The sequence below is a fragment of the Mirounga leonina genome, unplaced genomic scaffold (genome assembly GCF_011800145.1).
Source record: "Mirounga leonina isolate KUSES-001 unplaced genomic scaffold, KU_Mleo_1.0 Mir_125, whole genome shotgun sequence".
In the NCBI taxonomy this organism is placed as follows: Eukaryota; Metazoa; Chordata; class Mammalia; order Carnivora; family Phocidae; genus Mirounga; species Mirounga leonina.
This window is the reverse complement of record NW_023270305.1, coordinates 13,827,525-13,846,818: the sequence shown is the minus strand read 5'-3', so window position 1 is coordinate 13,846,818 and position 19,294 is coordinate 13,827,525. Positions and strand designations below refer to the sequence as shown.

The window sequence follows — 19,294 nt, the reverse complement described above, 5'->3', positions numbered from 1 at the left end:
GGTGACACCATATTCTGGAATTAGATAGTGGTAAAGGTTGCACAACCTTGTAAATGTACTGAAATCACTGAATTGTACACTTTAAGTGGGTAAATTATATGGTTTGCGAATTATATTTCAATAAATAGAAATAAATACAACCAAAAAATATTAAAACCAAGAGAATAAAAAAGGAAATGAGAAAGCCAACAAAGCTGAAAGTTGACTCTTTCAAAAAAATTAATAAAATAGGTAAACTGTAGCAAGAACGACCAAGGGGAAAAAAAGCAAGGAAATACAAACTACCAATATCAGAATGAAAAAAGGGATATCATTTCATTAAAAAGAAAATAAGAAAATATCATGAATAACTGTATCTCAAAAAGTTTCTACAAATCAGATGAAATGGACAAATCCCTTGAAAAACACTTTACCAAACTGATACAAAAAGAAATGGAAAAGCTAAAGAGTCCAGGATCTATTAAAGAAATGAAATTCAAAATAAAAATGATGATGATAATGATGGTAAACCACTTTCCCATCAAGAAAACTTTAGGTCTCCATAGCTTCACTGGTGAATCCTAGAAAATATTTAAGGAAGAAATAATATTAATCTCACACAAACTTTTAGAGATAGAAAAGAAAGAACGTTTTGTAACTCATTTTACAATACCAAACCCTGATAAAGACCTTACACAAAAAGAATATTAGAGCCCAATATCCCTCATGAACAAAGATGTAAAAATCCTTAACAAAATATTAGTCAATTGAGTTACAATCCATGAAAGGGATAACACATCATGAGAAGTAAATTTTATCCCAGGAATGCAAGGTTAGCTTAAAATTAGAAAATTAATCAAAGTATTTCACCATATTAACACAATACAAGAGAAAAACCACCAACAGATACAGAAAAGCTTTTGACAAAATCCAACACCTATTCATGATAAAAACACTCAGCAAACCAGAATGAGGGGGGAGCTTCCTCAATTTGATAAAGGACAACTACAAAAAACATCTGGCTAACATCATACTTAATCCTGAAACAAAGAATATTTATACACAGACTATTACTCAATAATAAAAATAAATGAATTACTGATATATGTAACAACATGGATGAATTACATAAATATTACATTGACCAAAAGAAGCCAGACCCAAAGAAGTACATTCTGTATAACGCCATTTATATAAAGTATAAAACAGGCAAAACTAACATTTGGTGATAGAAATCAGAGCAGTGGTTACTTATAAGAGGTAGAGACTGATTGGAAAGTGAGGGGTGAGAGACCATCTTAAGAAAATGGAGATGTCCTAAATCCCGATCATATGATGATTACACACGTATGCTCAGTTATTACATCTGTGAATGTAAATTTTACCTCGTTAAAAAAAGAGCTAATCACACCTAAAATACCTAAAACTTGAGAAATATGTAGATGAGGAAGAAAATTGTTTCTGATTATATACTACTAAAAATAAGCTAACACAATGTGATTCACAGTAGAGAAGACCATTTTTATATTTGAGACATAACTTAAATGTCAAAAGCAAGAACAGGACCCTTTAATGGAATAATAACCATTTTTAAATTGGGTGACGAACTATGTCCCAGGGGTACAAGCACTACCCTTTGCTCCATTTCATGGATGAGGACACTAACAAAGAGAGGTTAACTTCTTCAAGGGCACGTGGTTAGCGAGTGGTAGAGCCGGGGTTTGAACTAAGGCAGGTCTGGTCCAAGAGCCTCACCACACTCTTCTGGGGCCCCCTGTACCTGTAAGGGACTTGACACTTTCCTCGGTTTCACAGTTTCCAGTTCCAGGATGTAGGCTGGTCCAGGATAATTGCCCCCAGTTTAGAGATGTTGGCTCTGAGACTGCGAGGGATGGAAGCCAGCTCCAGACACTGGTACACGGCATGATTTCCCCGAATGTCCTCAGGACATTCCCCTTCTCCTTTAGATGGCCCAGCGCCCCACCCTGTGTCCTCTCAGGAACCTAGGACCCAGGACCCCCCTCTCGGGTCTTCCTTCAATGGGCTGCTCCCTGAGGGGAGACCTTTTTCATTTCCCCCTTGGTCATCAAAACTCGCCTGTCCTGTGCCCTGCTCCTTCAAGGCTCCATTTTCTGCTCACACTCACAAACACTTGCTCACACTGTCCTCTCTACCTCGATGTCCCTCTCTCCATCTCCCCAGGGTCAATGCCCATGCCTCTACCGTGTCTTCCTTGATCTGCTAAGCTGAGGTCATTTCTCCTTGTCCTGTGTGCTCATTTTATTCACACTCTGTTGCATGCCAATGATCAAATTTTGCCTTGTATAGTAACCTTTTACATGTCTGACCTATCCCCCTTCTGGATTGTAATAAGCGTCTTCGGTCAGCATCCCACGACAAAATGTCTTTGTATAACCCCCTTCCCCTCCTCCAGGGCCGAATGGCCGTGCGACACAGCAGGAGCAGAAGACCCCCTTGCATGTGGGAGTGAATGGATGCATACCAGCTAACAACCCAGTCCCTACATACCTGCCTTTTCTCAAGGTCTGACTCTAACAAGGTCAACTGTCTGGAAGAGGGAGCTGTTTGGTGCAGACGGGGCACTTTGTACCCTTAAGTCACATCACGTGAAAGACTAGCACTCCATCCTGCAAATGAGGCAAGAATTGAGCTCACCTTCATCTAGGAGGGTAGCTGCAGGAGGGATATTTTAAATGGCAAATGACATACCAGATACTTCTGTGAAACTTTGGACTCTTGAGTCCCTCAATCTGGGTGTATCAAATGTCATGGCACTTCTTAGAGTTGTGAGCTCAGAGTGCTATCCAAACTTCATTTATTGACTCAGGGAGGAGTTTATTCCAAACCCAACAGCTTGGCTCTCCTACAAGCAGCTGCCTCCGAAGGAAGGGGGTGCTGTTCAATTTTCCCCATCTGATCTCCTGCTCACTCTATCCACAAAGCCTCCCCGCTGCAAGGAACAGGCTATTTTCTTCCTCTCGAGCCTCATTCTCAATCTTCTCCATGGCAAGAAAGGTGATTGGATATTGGGATTTTATTTTTTTTTTAAGATTTTATTTATTTATTTCAGACAGAGAGAATGAGAGACAGAGAGCATGAGAGGGAGGAGGGTCAGAGGGAGAAGCAGACTCCCTGCCGAGCAGGGAGCCCGATGTGGGACTCGATCCCAGGACTCCAGGATCATGACCTGAGCTGAAGGCAGTCGCTTAACCATCTGAGCCACCCAGGCGCCCTGGATATTGGGATTTTAAATGGTTTTGTCTGAAAGCCATTTAAAATGGAGTTGAAATGTCAACATGGCCGGTATTGAGTGGAGATAGTAAGTGGAAATGAACTTGAAAGGAGAGACGAGGTTAGGAATCCTCATTGATAACTTGGAAGGGATGCCAGAGGTCCCCTGGCTCAGTCCTAAGGAATACAAAGGACCACCAGAATGATCCCCGCCACTGTTTGTACAAATCCACCTAAAATTCGGCTTTTCAAAAATGCTTAGAGACATTCTGCTTCTGTACAATTGATCTGATTTGGTTTAGCAAATCTTTTTTTTTTTTTTTTAATATCTAGAGGTAAAATTTAGCTCATCCTTTTGACAATATTCACCACATTTAAATCCCCAGAGCCTGAGGCAATGAGGTCTTACTGCACTTCGGAACAGAGCCCCGATGTATAAATTCTGCTTTCACTGTATTTTATGTCCTCTCTAACAAGGCTGTAAGAAATCCGCAAGTGGGGACGGGTTTGAACCTCTGTGGCTTCCTGCACCATGTCGGACGGTCCCTCCCTGCCTCCACCCTGGCTGGGCTACTTGGTTTTCACTCTGGGAAATCCTTGAACACAACCATATCCTGACTCATTACCATCTGCGAAGATGAAGAGGGCTTTGATGATTCAGAGCGGCAGGTCCTTGGGGAAACCCCAGTGCACACATATGCTCACCTGATTCCCAATTTATATTGTGTGTTACCTGTGGGGAAAATTATAAGCAGCTCAGGCACCATCTCTCGTGCTTCCCTGTCCTCCCCTGGCTGCCCTGGGGTTTGTGGATGAGATTTTTCTTTCTGATTTTTCTGTTTTGTTTTGTCCCTGGCTAGTGCTAAAGAGTCTGCTTCCCATCTGTCTCCTTCACATCTATTTCCTGTGTATATAGCTTCTGCTTTATAGCTTCTTCCTCATTATCTGAGATGCAGCCCCTCTTCCACCATGCCCATCCTCCAAACACACACACACACACACACACACACACACACACTTCCACAGACCTCCACCTGCCTCTGACAGCAAATCCCTGGCCTCCTCCTTGTCAGGGATTAGCTACATACTTTCTCCCAAGTTCTAAAGACCAGGCAGGCCCTGGAGATCTCTGTACCAACCCCTCTGATTATGTGAGCGAGGGAACCAAGTCCAGGGGACAGAAGTGGCTCCCAGGAAATCAAGCCCTATCACAGTGCGGGGTCAGAGGGGGCTCACTCCAACCCCTGCCTGGTGCCCCTCCCAGGCCCTCTCCGCTGCCAAGTCCTCTCCTGGGTCCCCAAATTGCCCATCAGTGACAACCCCAACTCAGCCTCGGAATGGGGCTGAATTCATCCTTGAGATAGTCCTCCAATGACATGGACCACTGGTTGAGGTTGGTGGGGATTTCAAAGCATTTTTCTTTCAGTGACAAAAGTAAAACATGGGCATGGAGAAAATATCAAACTTAAGTGTATATAGTCAAAGGCCAAAGTATGCTGCTTTCAACCTTTTCGTATTCCCCCTAGCCAGAGGCAACCATTTCTAATGGTTTGAGATCTTCGTCTATTCATAGATAGAAGAGTTCGGTTTGGTGTTGGGGGTGGGGGAGTCATATACAGGATCCTATTAAACATGCTAACTTTTTTTTTCCCTTTGGCATACAATTGAGAGATGAAAATAAATTGATCCTAAATAATTTCTTTTTAATGCACCTTATCTCTGGGTTTTTTCCTCATAGAAATTACAAGTCCTTCCCACATGCACCCTCCCCCCACACGCTAAAAAACAAAAAAAAATCCCCTCAAAACCAACATTTATCCTTCCTTCTCTGTACCACGTCTCTATCTCACACAAAATCATATCTTGGGGTATGGATTATATGGTATCAAATGGGCAACTTGTTCCAGTCCCTACTAGATCATCAGCTCCCTGCGGGCAGGGATCCTGTGCATCATATCCATCCCTTTATCCTGAGGCTCCAGGAGGTAACCTGGCACATTGTAGACTCCAGTGAATGTTTCGCGAAGTAAACTGAGCTGGCCCATGCATCCCACACACTGCCCGCCCATGCCCCCCAACCCTGCCCTCCATCCCTCCTGGTTATGGTTCTTCCAGCAACGGGGCCTGTCCTCACTGGATGGGCTCGAAGAACTGGCAGCTTGGCTTGTGCGGCAGGTGGTGTATAGATGTGGGGTGGTGGGGTCTCGGAAAACATGTGTCCATATCACACTCGATAGTGGGGGGAGGAGGGGATGACATGTGGGAGAAAGCACCCGAGGCTTTCCTCTCCAAGGCTGGCAGAAAAATGAAGGGGGGGATGCCCTTGGCTTTTGGGGGGAAAAGGGTCTGGGGTGGGCCTGGCTTGGGCAGGAGCTCCTGGGCCTGGCTGCAGACATAGTCACAGAGGGGGGCCTGCCGCCCTGGGGGACCAGGCTTCTGCTCAGGGCAGCCACAGGCCAGGGGAAGCCAGCAGAGCTGAGGAGACGGCAAAGGGAGGCCAAGAAAGCCACCGGGAGAGCAACAAGGTGGAGAAAAGAGTCTGGGGTTCCCCTCTCCTGTCTACCTCTGACCAGCCTGTCCCTTCTTACTTTAGTGTCCCCATTTGTAAGGTGGAGCTGGTGGCCTTTGAATTGCCTGCATCACAGGGCTCCCGAGGGGGGCAGATACGACAGTGCAGGCACTTGCCTCAGCCTGGAGAGCTCAGCACACGACTCGGGGCCCCTGGCTGATAACAAGTGCTATGTGAATCCAAATGCTGTCGTGGCGACTGCCAGGTGGAAAGGTCTGACCCCAGCTTCTTGTCCTCTTTCCCCACCCAGGGCAAGCCTTCTACTCCCGGGTGCTGGAGAACTGTGAGGATGTGGCTGACTTCGACGAGGTAGGACACCCTGGGGGCCTCTCAAGCCCCGGCCCCTCCACCTGGACCCCTCTCGGGGGCCTTTGCACAGGAGAGTCCAGTGCAGAGTGACTGACCCACAGAAGGGCAGTGTGGGCGCAGCCCATGGCTTTCTGCCCTCTGGGGGACTTTTATTCTCCAGAGAAAGGGCCCGCAGGTGTTGGAGGCCTAAAAGTGAGCCCCCGGATGAGGGCCCAGCTGCACTCAGAGGGGCTTCCCTCCCCAGTTCCCTGGGCACGCGGAGGGCTCAGGCTAAGCCCACCTGGGCTTCCAACAAAGCCAGTCTCATTGAGATGTCAGGCTTGTCTCTCTAAGAGCTATCGGGGTACCCCTCCCACTGTGTCTCCCCAAAAAGCTATTTTCCTTTTGAACCTCGGGCTCGGAGGGTCAAGTAAGTCATTTACCCCTGTTAATGGCACCTTATCTCGGCGTTCCCACAACCCTGCCCTTATTCGGATGTGTGTTTGCGGGTGTAGTATATGTGTCATTCTCCGTTACCCCCATATTTCTTCTCTCGCTCTACAACCATTCTGATGTGTTTAATGTGCATCTTTTGGTTTCCTGTGTGTTCTTTTTTTTTTTTTTAAAGATTTTATTTATTTATTTGAGACAGAGAGAATGAGAGAGAGAGAGCACATGAGAGGGGGGAGGGTCAGAGGGAGAAGCAGACTCCCTGCCGAGCAGGGAGCCCGATATGGGACTCGATCCAGGGACTCCAGGATCATGACCTGAGCTGAAGGCAGTCGCTTAACCAACTGAGCCACCCACGCGCCCTCCTGTGTGTTCTTATAAAATTTGTGCGGCTGTCTTGTGAGTATGTAACTTGTGTTTCCTTAAATGGCTTTGTGTTACATATTTTACTTTACTTCACTGAGCAAGATGTTTAAGTTCCATCCATGTTGCTAGGTGAATCTGTTGCTTCTCCCTGCCGCACTGTACTCTATGGAACGTCCAACACGTATGAGGGTGTTCAGCCATCCTGGTTTGTCTGGGACCGAGGGGGCTCCTGGGACACAAACCGGAAGTGATAAAATGGGAAAAATCCTGGTCTAACTAGGATGAGTTGGTCATCCTGCACATCCTTTACCTACTTACTCCTCCAGAGAGGAAACTCCAGCTTGCCTCTAACCACCTCCAACCATCAGAAAGGCAACGAATATCCTTATGCATGTCCCCTTTGGACTTCTGTGAACATTTCTCTGGAATATACCCCAGGACCTGAAATTGCTGGCTCACAAGATATTGATATGCTTAAGCTTACTCAGCACTGCCGTGGTCTACACTTCTACCAGCAATGCATGAGGATCCCTGATTCCCACTCCTTATCTACACCTACTGGTATTCAGCTTTCTGAGGTCTAACAGTGGTGCCTCATTGTCCTTTTAATAATACATTTAAAGTTTCCTCTTTTGTAAATTGCCTGTTCATATTCTTTGCCCTTTTTCCCTATGGGTGTAGCTGTCTTTTTCTTATTGATTTGCAGTAGCTTTTTATATGTCTGAGATATCAACCCCTTGTTGGATTTAGAGATTGAAATTTCTGTCAGTCTGCCATCTATTACCTTTGTCCCCTCGCTGACTAGAAGTCCTTAATCTTGGTGTGTTTTCAAATTTTGCTGAAGACGTCTTTATACTCTTCTAGGTTACAGGTGTATTTCTCTACATTTTCTGATTTATAATTGTAATTTTTTTACCTTGTATGTGGTTTTAGAGAGGGGTACAGTCTTATTTTTCTCCATATAAGAAACCACTTTTTTTTAACATCAATTTGCTAAACAATCAATCATCTTGTCTCCATTTAGGGTCTGTGTCTTAGCCTTCTATTCTATCCCTTTAATCTGTTTGTCTGTTCTTGAACTTTACCACACTGTACTCATTAATATGGCATTTTTGTATGTCTTAGTATCTGATGAGGCAAATTCCCTCTGTTTACTCTTCTTTTTAAAGGGTGAACTGTTTGTGGACCTCTATTCTCCCAGATAATTTTTTTTAAAGATTTTATTTATTTATTTGAGAGAGAGAGAATGAGAGAGAGAGAACACATGAGAGGGGATAGGGTCAGAGGACGAAGCAGACTCCCTGCCGAGCAGGGAGCCTGATGCGGGACTCGATCCCGGGACTCCAGGATCATGACCTGAGCTGAAGGCAGTCGCTTAACCAACTGAGCCACCCAGGCGCCCTCCAGATAATTTTTAAATAAGCTTATCAAGTCCTTCCAAAAACCAACTGGAATTTTGATTAAGTTCCATTGGATTTAAAAATTGAGGAAGATGTCAATTTTTTATAAAATTAAATCATCTACTCAAATTATCCACCATCCTTTACTAGCATTTTTAAGTTTACTGCATGGAAGTTATATGATCTTGATTATTTGCCTTCTTTTTAAAACAAGATTTATTTATTTATTTTAGGGGGGGTGGAGGAGGGGCAGAGAGAGAGTATATCCAAGCAGACTCCCACTGAGCAAGGAGCTCAATCTCACAACCCATAAAATCAGGATCTGAGCCAAATCCAAGAGTGCCACCCAGGTGCCCCAATCTTGATTATTTCCTGGATGCTTTCTGGTTTTAGTGTTATCATGAATGGTGTCTTACTTTTACTACATTTTATAGTTGATTATTGCCGACCTAGAGAAATGCTTTCTCTTCCTTTAGAAGTCCCCCTTTTATCTGACAAACTTGATGAGGTCTCTTACTTGTTTTCATAGTCTGTTCTCTTTCTTATGTAGGTGATCATGTCATCTACAAAAAGAGGTTTTATCTCTTCCTTTCAGTCCTATCCCCTTACTTCTTTGTCTCTCCATAGAGCATTGACCACAATCCCTAGTTCTGTTAGACAGTAATGGTGATTAGTGGGCATCCTTTCTGTGTCGCCAGTATTAAAAGGAATAAGTGCATCTAAAGTTTTGTCATCATATATACTTGCTGTAATAGGATCTTACTATTTAACCTTGTCTAAATTTTTTGCTAAGAGTTTTTATTATAAAAGGTTGTTGAACTTTAAAGTTTCTTCTGCATCTATTAAGACAATCATAACTTTGCTCCTTTAGCATATTCCATAATGTATTACTTTTAATACACTGTTATATTCAACTGGCAAATATTTTTATGCAGCATTTTTGCAGCTACATTTGTACAATTTTCATCATTTGATAATGCATAAAATTTTCTGGAACAACATGCATAAAATAGAGATTTGCTCTTCCTTGACCTTTTGGAAGAACCACATGTAATGGCCTCTAAGTCTGGATGGTTTTGGAAGGGGCCTCTTCAACCCCCTTTTCAATTTCTCTGTGTCTTCTTGCACCAGTTTTGGATTTCTATATTTTTCTAGGCATTTTTACATTTCATCTAGGTTTTCAAATTTATTAGCACCTATTTGATTGTAAAGTTTTAAAAGTGTTTTAAAGTGTTTTTTTGTGCCTATAGTTATTTCCCCTTTTTTATTCCATACTGCATTTATTTTTACCTTCGTTCTATTTTTCTGGTCTTGCTAAAGATCTGTTTATCTTATTAATCTTTGTAAAGAACCAGCTTTTGGCTTCATTAATCTCTTCTGTTGTTCACCATTTCACTGATTTCTGCCTTTTTCTTAATTATTTCCCTTCTCCCTGTTTATTTTATTTTGCTCTGTGGCTCTTTCCTAACTTCCTGAATTGAGTGCTAAGTCTGTTATTTTTAACTTTTCTTATTTCTTGATAAATGTATTTAAAGATATAAATTTTGCTCTATATTAACTGCATCCTACAAAAGTTTATATGTAGTATTTTCATTATCTTCAGATATCTTCAAATTATCTTCAAATTTTATTTAATCTTCAATTATCTTCAAAAAATATAAAATATTTTTTATATTCCTTTATAATTTTCTTTTAAACCTGAGTTATATAATAATGTTATTTAGTTTCCAAATGTATATGACATGTTAGCTCCTTATTTTTTTTCATTTCTAGTTTTCTTGCATTATGATCAAAGAGCACAGTCTGTATGACTCTGATCCTTCAGAATTTATTGAGACCTCGATTATGGCCTCTATTCATGGTCATAAATGCTCCCTCTACCTAAAAGGAATGTGTTCAGTGGAGGGTTCTCTATAGAGTGCGATATAACTTCAGGCTTCTTAGTTATACTATTCAGTTCTTCACCTTTTCTGCTTATTTTTCTCTGCTAGATCTATCAGTTTCAAAAATGATTGCAATAAAATCTCCTTCTACAATTGTTGATTTACATGTTTCTCCCTGTAGCTGTCAGTTGTTGCTTGATGTGTTTTGAGACTGTATTACTAGTAAGTTCTCTATGTTCATGACGGCTATATCTTCTTGTCTATTTTTCCTTTTCCTGGAACTTAATATCCTTCTTTGTCTCTTATGACATTTTTTGCATTACTTTCTAATTTGCCAGATGTTAAGATTACAATCTCAGCTAATTTTGGCTCATTTGCCTGCTATATCTCTTTCCATTCTTTTATTTTCTTGGTATATCTTTTTTCATGTTTCCATTTTCAATATTTCTGTGCCTTTAAATTCAAGTGTGTCTTTTTAGGGCATGCATTCTTTTTTTTTTTTTTTAAGACTTTTTTTTTTTATTTGTCAGGGAGAGAGAGAGACAGAGAGAGAGCACAAGCAGGGGAAGAGGCAGGCAGAGGGAGAAGCAGGCTCCCCACTGAGCAAGGAGCCCAATGCAGGACTTGATCCCAGGACCCTGGGATCATGACCTGTGCTGAAGGCAGATGTTTAACCGACTGAGCCACCCAGGCATCCCTAGGGCATGTATTCTTAGATTAAATTTTCTCTCCCAGCATGAGAGTCTCTGTGCTTTGATTAGTTTTATCTATTTACATCTATTGTAATTGCTGTTTTGCTTTTTATTTCTACTACCACCTTATTTTATATTTTCCATTTCCTGTCCTTTTCATTTGTTTTCTTTTCTCCTTTCCAGCTTTCCATGGGATAGGTGAGATTTTCTTTCATTAGGTGAAAGTTATACATTCTATTTTTGTTTCCAAGGTAGTCACCCTTTCTTGGTCACGTTTAGGTATCCCTGTTGATAGCTGGGAAACAAATCAGTAATTATAGTTCCCCTATCATGACAAGTATTGTAATACTCTCCTAGTCCACTTTGATTTTCCCTACCTCAGCCCACACCATCTAGGTTATACAATTTTCGTTCTAGGTTCTTATGAATGTGTGTTCTCCTTTTCTTCTATTTGTCCTAGCCTTCTTTTTCTTTTCGAGGACAACAATGGTTTTCACCAAGATATCTGATCACCTTTACTTTTCTTATCTCTTGGCATTGTTTTTTTCTTCTTATTTGAGTACTTCCTCTAAAAGAAGTTTCAATCTAAGACTTTGTGTAGCCAACCTTCTAAAGCTTTATAAATCTGAGAACAGTTTTTTATTTCTTCAAATTTGAGTGAGACTTTCACTAGATATAAATTTCGAGGCTCAAAGTTCTTTCCTTTACTTCAAAATATCAGTGCCTGTTGCTATTGAGAAGTCTGATGGCCGTCTGGTTCTTGTACCTTTGCGTGGGATCTTTTCTTCCTCCCTGGGGAAAAAAAGCATAATCCCTTTTTCTTTGATAGCCTCAAATTTTATGATAATGTGTCTAACTGTGGGGTCTCTTATCTCTCCTGTTTTGCTCTATTTTGTGAGCTCTTTTCAAATCCGAGGCTTTTCATCTTTCATATATTATAGAATATTCTCTCTCCATTATTTTTTTCAAATATTCCTTCCATTTAGTTTTTATATTGTTCTCTTCTCTGAGCCCCATGTTATCAAATGCTGCTACTTCTACCTTTAGCTGCCATTTCTTTGCTTTTATATTTTTTCATCTATCAGTCCTTTCCTGCTGTTTTCTGAGGGAGTTCTTCAAAATGATCTCCCAATTTACTAATTTGTTCTTTTTTTCTTAAGATTCCTTGTTCTTGTTTTATATTGCTAATAAATGTCTTTATGGTCCATTTGTCCTAATGATCCTGCCCCCATTGGTATATACTGTTCAGTGTGTTGTCTTGCCTTTATAAGAAATGTCTCTCCAAGTGTTTGTTTACTTCGCCCAGTTCAAGTGCTCCTGGTATCAGCTACGCTATCTGCTGTCCGGTACTGGTGAAGCATCAGAGGCCAGCTCGGTCAGGCCCTGGGGGTTGAAGGGCAGGCGTGAGCACTGTTGGGGGGGGCGGCTAGTCACCACAGAAACAGGCAAGGTCTCATCTCTAAGCCTTAAGGAGAAACACGGTGGACAGAAAGCAGGCTAGATTTTTTTTTTTTTTTAAGATTTTACTTATTTATTTGACAGAGAGATAGAGAGCACAAGTAGGCAAAGAAGCAGGCAGATGGAGAGGGAGAAGCAGGCTCCCCGCAGAGCAGGGAGCCCGATGCGGGACTCGATCCCAGGACCCTGGGATCATGACCTGAGCTGAAGGCAGCCGCTTAACCGACTGAGCCACCCAGGCGCCCCTAAATGTTTGCATTCTTTTTTTTTTTTAAGATTTTATTTATTTATTTGAGAGAGAGAGAGAATGAGAGACAGAGAGCATGAGAGGGAGGAGGGTCAGAGAGAGAAGTAGACTCCCTGCCAAGCAGGGAGCCCGATGCGGGACTCGATCCCGGGACTCCAGGATCATGACCTGAGCCGAAGGCAGTCGCTTAACCAACTGAGCCACCCAGGCGCCCGCAGGCTAGATTTTTAACCAACTAGTTTTGAGGTTGCACTGACAGGTGGTCCATGAACACCTATTTTTGTCAATCCTCATCCCAGTAGGGCTGTTGTCACCATTTTATCAGTAAAGGAGAAGGCAACGATCACCCCAAGGTAAGACCAGGGATCAGTAAAAGCAGAACTGATGAAGATTTCTTCCCACCCGTTGTCCCACTGACGAGTCTGCTCCCTGGCCTCCCCTGGGTAGCCTCCATCCCCCCTCCCGACCCAGATCAGCTCAAAGAGGCTTTGGTCTCTCGTTTCTCACAGTTGTTTGTCTGTTTGTTTGTTACTTCCTAGAATCCATATTTCCTTCCTGCTTCTAGAGTTTCTCCAGGATTGATTTTGGGGTGAGAACCAGCAGTCCTAAGTTACCATCCTGGCATGAAACAGGAGTTCTGCTTTGACCCCCCACCCCCAGAATAGCTTACCCCTTCTTTCTTGAGGTTTGTTTCTAATCTTTGGCTCAGCTGGGCTGGGAAGGGCCTCATGGCAGACTGTTTCCTTTGAAGCTGGTATTTAGCTGAGCAGCCACCAGGCTGAGAGGCCACCCAGAACCCCTGTCTCCTCCTCACATTGGGCCCATCTCACATAGTGTGGCTGTGTCTGTAGGCCCATAGCTGCAGGCACAGGGAAGCAAGGCCTTGACCTTCTCTCCTGCGCTCAAGAGTAACCATTGACCATTACAGCTGGCAGGCTGTCCCCTCCACAAGGACAGTTCTGTTCTAGACATCTCCCTTCCTGGCTATGTGACTTTGTTTCTAAGCCTCTGTTACCCATCTGTCAAATGGGACTGATGATAGGTATGAGGTCTCTTTGTCAAATGATGAACAAAATGAAGAGTGGTGGTGACAGTGGAACCATGGCTGCCTACTCTGCCAGCATCTTGGCCTTGGGCTTGCCCCACTATGCAACCTATGCTTCCTTCCCCTCCCCACTCCATCAGTCAGGGCCCCGAGAGGAGGGGTTGGTTGAATGGAGACATAGGAGCCTGGCTCAGTCTCTCACAGTCCTGCCTCCCGGGGCCTCTGCCCCCAGTCATCCAGGCAGAGCATCTGACTCCTTCTTTATCATCAAGTCTCCCAGAGGACTTGTCTGCCCAGGCCTCAGCCGGTGAGCAACCTGATGCCTCTCCCAAGGGCACAGCCGCCCCTTTCCATTAACTGCTCCTCGGGACACCTGAGCCACAGGTATACATGACATTCAAAGTTAATCACCATGTCCTTCCTCTTCCCGATGCTGCCCAACACGGGGCAAGTGGAGAGTCAGTCCCTGCTGGCCCCAAGCACAACACGGGGCAAATTTTGAGTACTTCCTGTGTGCCAGGCTAGGATACCCCAGAGGGGGAAGCAGGCTCAACAGCTCATGAGGATCCATGTAGGAACTTGGGCACAGGGGAGCCTCTGGTTCCATGGTGAGAGAGTGGGGAGTGGGCAGATGTCGGGGAGTAATAAGCAAAAGCACATGGCCAGAGTCAGAGAGTAGTCTCAAGATGGGGAGAAGTGGTCCTCACCTGGGGAAGTTTCTGGTTGTCACAGCGGGGAACCCACTGGCACTTCATGGAATGGGGGCCAAGGATGCTAAATGACTTGCAAAGCTCAGGCCCTCCCACACTGCAGGGACTTGCCCATCACTTCCCCGGGGAAGCCCCATCTGACAATCATGGCAGCAGCTTCCAGAAGCAGCACTGCTTCCTGAGCAATCCTCTTCTGTCCAATCTCCACAGCAACCTACAGATGATGAAGCTTAGGCTCAGAGAGTATGTATCCATCCCAAGGGCTGTAAGTAGCAAAGCCAGGGCTCTAAGTCCATGCTTAGATTAGATTAGAAACCCACTCTGGATGCAGCAGTAGGAAGCTACTCCTGGGCCTGACCCCCAACACCCTCGCAAGGCCTTGTTTGGGGGTCTTTCCATGCCCCCTGCCACCATTCCTCCCTCTGAGAAGTGGCCAGCAGTCTGGCTGCCACTGGTCAGCACTGCACTCCCACCAAGCGGGGGAGGCAGCCCTCCACCCCCTGCTCACGGAGGGCCCAGGGGCCTGGGTCAGCTCGGCCCCCAAAGAGAGCCCGGAACTGCCCACATGCTTAAACAAGTCTCTCCAGACTGGGGTGGACAAGTCCTAAACTTCCTTGCTGGTCCCTGAAAGAAACAGCCTGTCTGTAGTTCTAGAACAAGCTGGGGAAAGGATCTCATTGGTCCCTCGCAAAACTTCTGAAGGCCTCTTGGCTTTTTAAAGTCTCTTTTCTCACGTTTACTGTGCCCAGAACCTTCGAAAATCAGCTCAGTGAGGTACAAAGCACATCGGCCTGGGAGTCGTGAGAACTGGTCTACAGGCCTCACTGAAGTATTAACAAACTCTGTGGCCACTCAACCTCTCGGGACCTCAGATTCCCCTTTTGTAAAATGGGGAGATACTCCCTGTTCTGCCTGCCTTGCAAGACAGATGCATGGCTGAAAAATGAAATAAAAGACAAGATAGCAAATGTCTCTCCCTTCTCTGCCCAGACAAGGGTGAGAGGGGCTGCTGTGGGCTGGGCCAAGGAACCTGAGTGGGGAGGAGGTGGCCTTGGAAGAAAGACAATTCTTCAGACAACAATGGGTGGAAACAGAACCTGGATGTGGTGTCTCCTTTCCCTGAGGCTGGAACCTGAGACCCTGCATTTAACCTACAGCTCTGGAGGAGGGAGGGAGCGGGGTGGGGTGGGGGGAAGGGGAGACAGACTTTGTGCCAGGCCAGCAGCTAGCAGAGAACGCTGCTCTGGGGGAATGAGAGTGGTCACACTGAGCCCACCCCAAGCCAGTTTGATTTGGCTCTAAGCCAGGCCTACATGGACCAGACTCCACAGGAGAGGCCACAGCAGCAACAGTACTTGTAGGAATAAGAAGAAGAGTAGCTGCTATATCCTGAGCACCTAGTGTGTGGCAGGATGGGCTGAGAGCTTCACACAAGCATTATAACTCACTGGGTTAGTATCATTCCAGGTGATAAGTCACCACAATCAGGATTTGAACCCAAGTCTATCTGATCCCAGAGCCTATGGTCATTTGCAAAGTGAACCTGCCCTCAAGGGGCTCAGTCCAGTGGGGAGATGGACCCGGTACAGACAAAGATGGACCATGGGTCTTTTGGACTCAGAGGAGGGAGACGTCATCAGCCTGGGGGTGGGGTGGACAGGGACAGATTCCTGCCCACATCACTTGTACCTGGAAGTCATGGGCTATGAGTTCCGTGGGGCCAGGAATCTACCTGTCTGGTTCATCAATGGCCTGGCACCCAGCACAGGGCACAAGGAATAGTGCCAAGTGAAAGAATGAACCCAACTTGAGTCTTGGGTCTTTAAATTCCCAAGACACTCTCTTTCCATTGCATTCTAAAGCTGTGCAGCACATTCCAATTTCCGCCGCCCCAAATCTGGAGGACTGTCTCTTTAAGTTCATCATCTTGCTGATTTAGGATGGTTTCCGACCTAGTGAGTGACTTGAAGTTCAGGATAATCCAGGTCATTCCTCAGCCCGCATCAGAGAAACCTTTCCATGGGTCCTAGATCTCTGGAGCTGATAGGATGCAGAACTCTACCACCCTGGCCAGCACCTGCCAGGTCAAGGCCAAGCCGTGAGCTGGCAATCTAGGTCACGGCTCTACATTCCCAGGGATCCTGAGGCCTCCTCCTCCCAAGAAAGGTCATCCTTTCCTCCTCCTGCGCCTAACACTTGCCACCTTACTTCTGTCAATGTTCCTATCATGGGCAGCAATTTCAGGTCTGTGTGTGTCTCCAGAACTATCCAGGAGCTCCCGTAGAACTAGGAAACACCCCTGCATTCTGTACTGCCCACAGTGCCATGTACAAAGCCTGGCACAAGGAGGTGCTTAGCAAACACAGAAGGTGCTCAGAAAACATTTGCCCTTGAATGGGGCTTGCTGGCTGGTGACATCTTGAGTGGCAGTGTTTGGCTTAGCTACTATCTGAGCCCCCCAGAGTGTTTGGAGGCTGACATGGCGTGGAATCTTAAATGCTGTGTGGATTCCCTTGGCCCAGTCTCTGGGCCACCAATGTTCAGGGCACCTCAGAAATAGAAGGCACAACTTTCAGCTGTTGTGGCCACGGGAAGGGAATCATGCTGGTGCTGTCTCAGGCTGGAGAAAGGCCCTTTGTTCCCAGAAGCCTCCTGCAGTCCCTACAGTGCCATCCCCAAGAATGCCAGGCCTTGCCCTGGCTCCTGGAACTAACAATCTAAGACTCACTATGATAAGCCGCCATGCTGGTCACCCTCTTACCCTGGACTGGTTCTGTGCCAAGTTCTGTGCTTCATCAGCCTCTCAATCACCCCAAGAACCCGTACTGTGACTGTCACCCTCACTTTACAGAAGAGTAAGCTGAGGTGTGGAGAGGTGAACTAGCCCACCTGAGCTCACCCACCTGCAGCCCAGGCAGCCATTTGAGGCCCATTTATTGTCTACTGTGTGCCAGGTCCCATGCCAGGTGTAGGGAGACCTCCATGAAGAAGACAAGACCGGGCCTGTCCACTCTGCTCCTGCTCTGAGCTGCTCTGAGAGCAACGGTCAAGCTATCCCTGGAGTTCTTGGGGCAACAGAGGGAGAGGGAGCCATGCTTGAGGCTGCCTCCACCACCAACTGGTGTGTGGAGAGGCAGGGCCTGGGGCATGGAGCCCAGCTCTGCCACTGATGTCAGCCTCCCTGACCTGAGTCTGACTCTTAGAGAGACGGCATGGATAAAGTCACAGTCATCTGGTGCTGCAGAACGAACCACCCCATTCTCCACATTTTAGGGTTTCTCGTGATTCTGTGGGTTGGCTGGGCTCAGCTGGGCAGTTCTTCTGCATCCAGCTGGGAGGGCAGTTGGTGCTGACTGTTGTCTGGAGCACCTTGGGTCTCCCTGTGGCCTCGTGTTCTCCAGGATCTCTCTCCACGCACTCTCTCCAGCACGGTAGCTTCGACTTCTGTACCTAGTCATTCACTTCTGAGAGGGCCTGGCTCTTATCTCAACCACTAAGCTATATGACCACTTACTAGCTGAATTACTTTGGTCAAATCCGCTCTGAGCCTCAGTTCTCTCATCTGCAAAATGGGGATTAAATTATACAGTATGTGTAAAGTGTGGCGCCAATGCCCAGCACATGGTCAGCACTCAATAAATAAACGTTTTTGTTGCTGTCAATCTAGAAGGATGGTCAGAGCTGCAGACCCCCTCTGAGATTCAGCCTCAGCTAATCTCCCTGGCCTCAGGACAGGGTGCAGTGTGGGAGCTCAAGCCCCGAGCTAAATATCAGGAGACTTGAGTTCCAATCCTGCCTCCACCCCCAACCAGCTATGTGTCCCGCAACACCTCTCACACCCTCCACCTCCCCATGGACAAAAGAAGCACATCTTGGCCATGTTGCAGTGAGCCTCGGTTATTAGCGAAAAGCACTCTGAGAAGTACCGAATTCTACCCAGGTGTGCTCTCCGGGTTCTGAGAGGGCATGCACAGGCCCGGGAGCTCCACAGCCCCCACACCTCCCCTGTGGTCCTGCTGCACTCCATACACATCAGTACACATCAACCCAACTGGTGGAAAGGAAGTAACAGCAAAAAGTGAGAAGACAATGAGAAATAACACTTTTTCTGGTAAAAGAGAAATGGGACATCAACAGACCAAGGCAGAAGAGGTGGTCAGAGAGTGATGGAGGGAGAGGGAGAGGCGGTGGAGGGCCAGGGAGGGGTGAGGGTCAGCCCCCGACAGTCTGGTAGAAAGTCCCCACAAGGAAAAGCAAAACAAAACAAAATAAGTCATGCCTCTAATTTCTGCAGTGTTGTGTCGCTTACAAAATCCACCTGTGTGATCTCATTCGGTTCTTTCCACAGCCCCGGGAGGGAGGTATGGTCACCCTCACTTCATCCACGAGGGAGCCGAGGCACCGTGGCAGGAGTGGCCTGCAGTCCCTAAGCTAGATCGTGGCAGAGCCAGGGCGGGACCTCTTAGCTGTCAGAGGAGCTAAGAGAAGTGACAGAGGGTGTGTCCTTCAGAAGTCGACGAGAGGGGTCCTTGCGTGTCCTGCTCACCGCTGTTCCCAGAGTCAGGAGGTATTCGCTGCGGGCGGGAAGGCGGCAGCGGCCCAGGTGGGGCTGGAAATGCTGCACGGGCCACAGCCGGGGGACTCTGGGTCCGGCAGGCGCTTCGCGGTGCCGCGTTGCAAAGCCCTGCGTGTTCCTCGTCGAGGCAGGTGCGGGAGGGAGAGGAAGCTGGCGCCTGACTTCCGTGGGAGGGGCCTGACTTCCGTGGGAGGGGCCTGCCCTCAGACCCGGATGCAGGCGCGCGCGCAGGCCCCTGGCCGCTCCCCAGCCCACTCCCGGACCCCTAGAGACGCCGTGGAATCGGTCTCAAATGCAGCCTGGGCCGAGGGCGTGTTAAAAGCTTCTGGAAGGGATTCTAGGGTGAGGGCAGGATGGAGGACCACTGAGAGAGGGACAG

The 19,294-nt window shown here is 46.3% G+C and overlaps 1 protein-coding gene across 3 annotated transcripts in view; it reads left to right on the top strand.

Annotated features, from left to right (window-relative positions):
- The window catches only part of OTOF (otoferlin), a 92,993-nt gene that overhangs the window by 9,195 nt on the left and 64,504 nt on the right, over positions 1-19,294 (top strand). For all 3 annotated transcript variants that reach the window (XM_035000455.1, XM_035000453.1, XM_035000454.1), the window contains exon 2: positions 6,051-6,109. In XM_035000455.1, the coding sequence (XP_034856346.1) occupies positions 6,051-6,109 (59 nt within the window). The remainder of the gene's footprint in view (positions 1-6,050; positions 6,110-19,294) is intronic.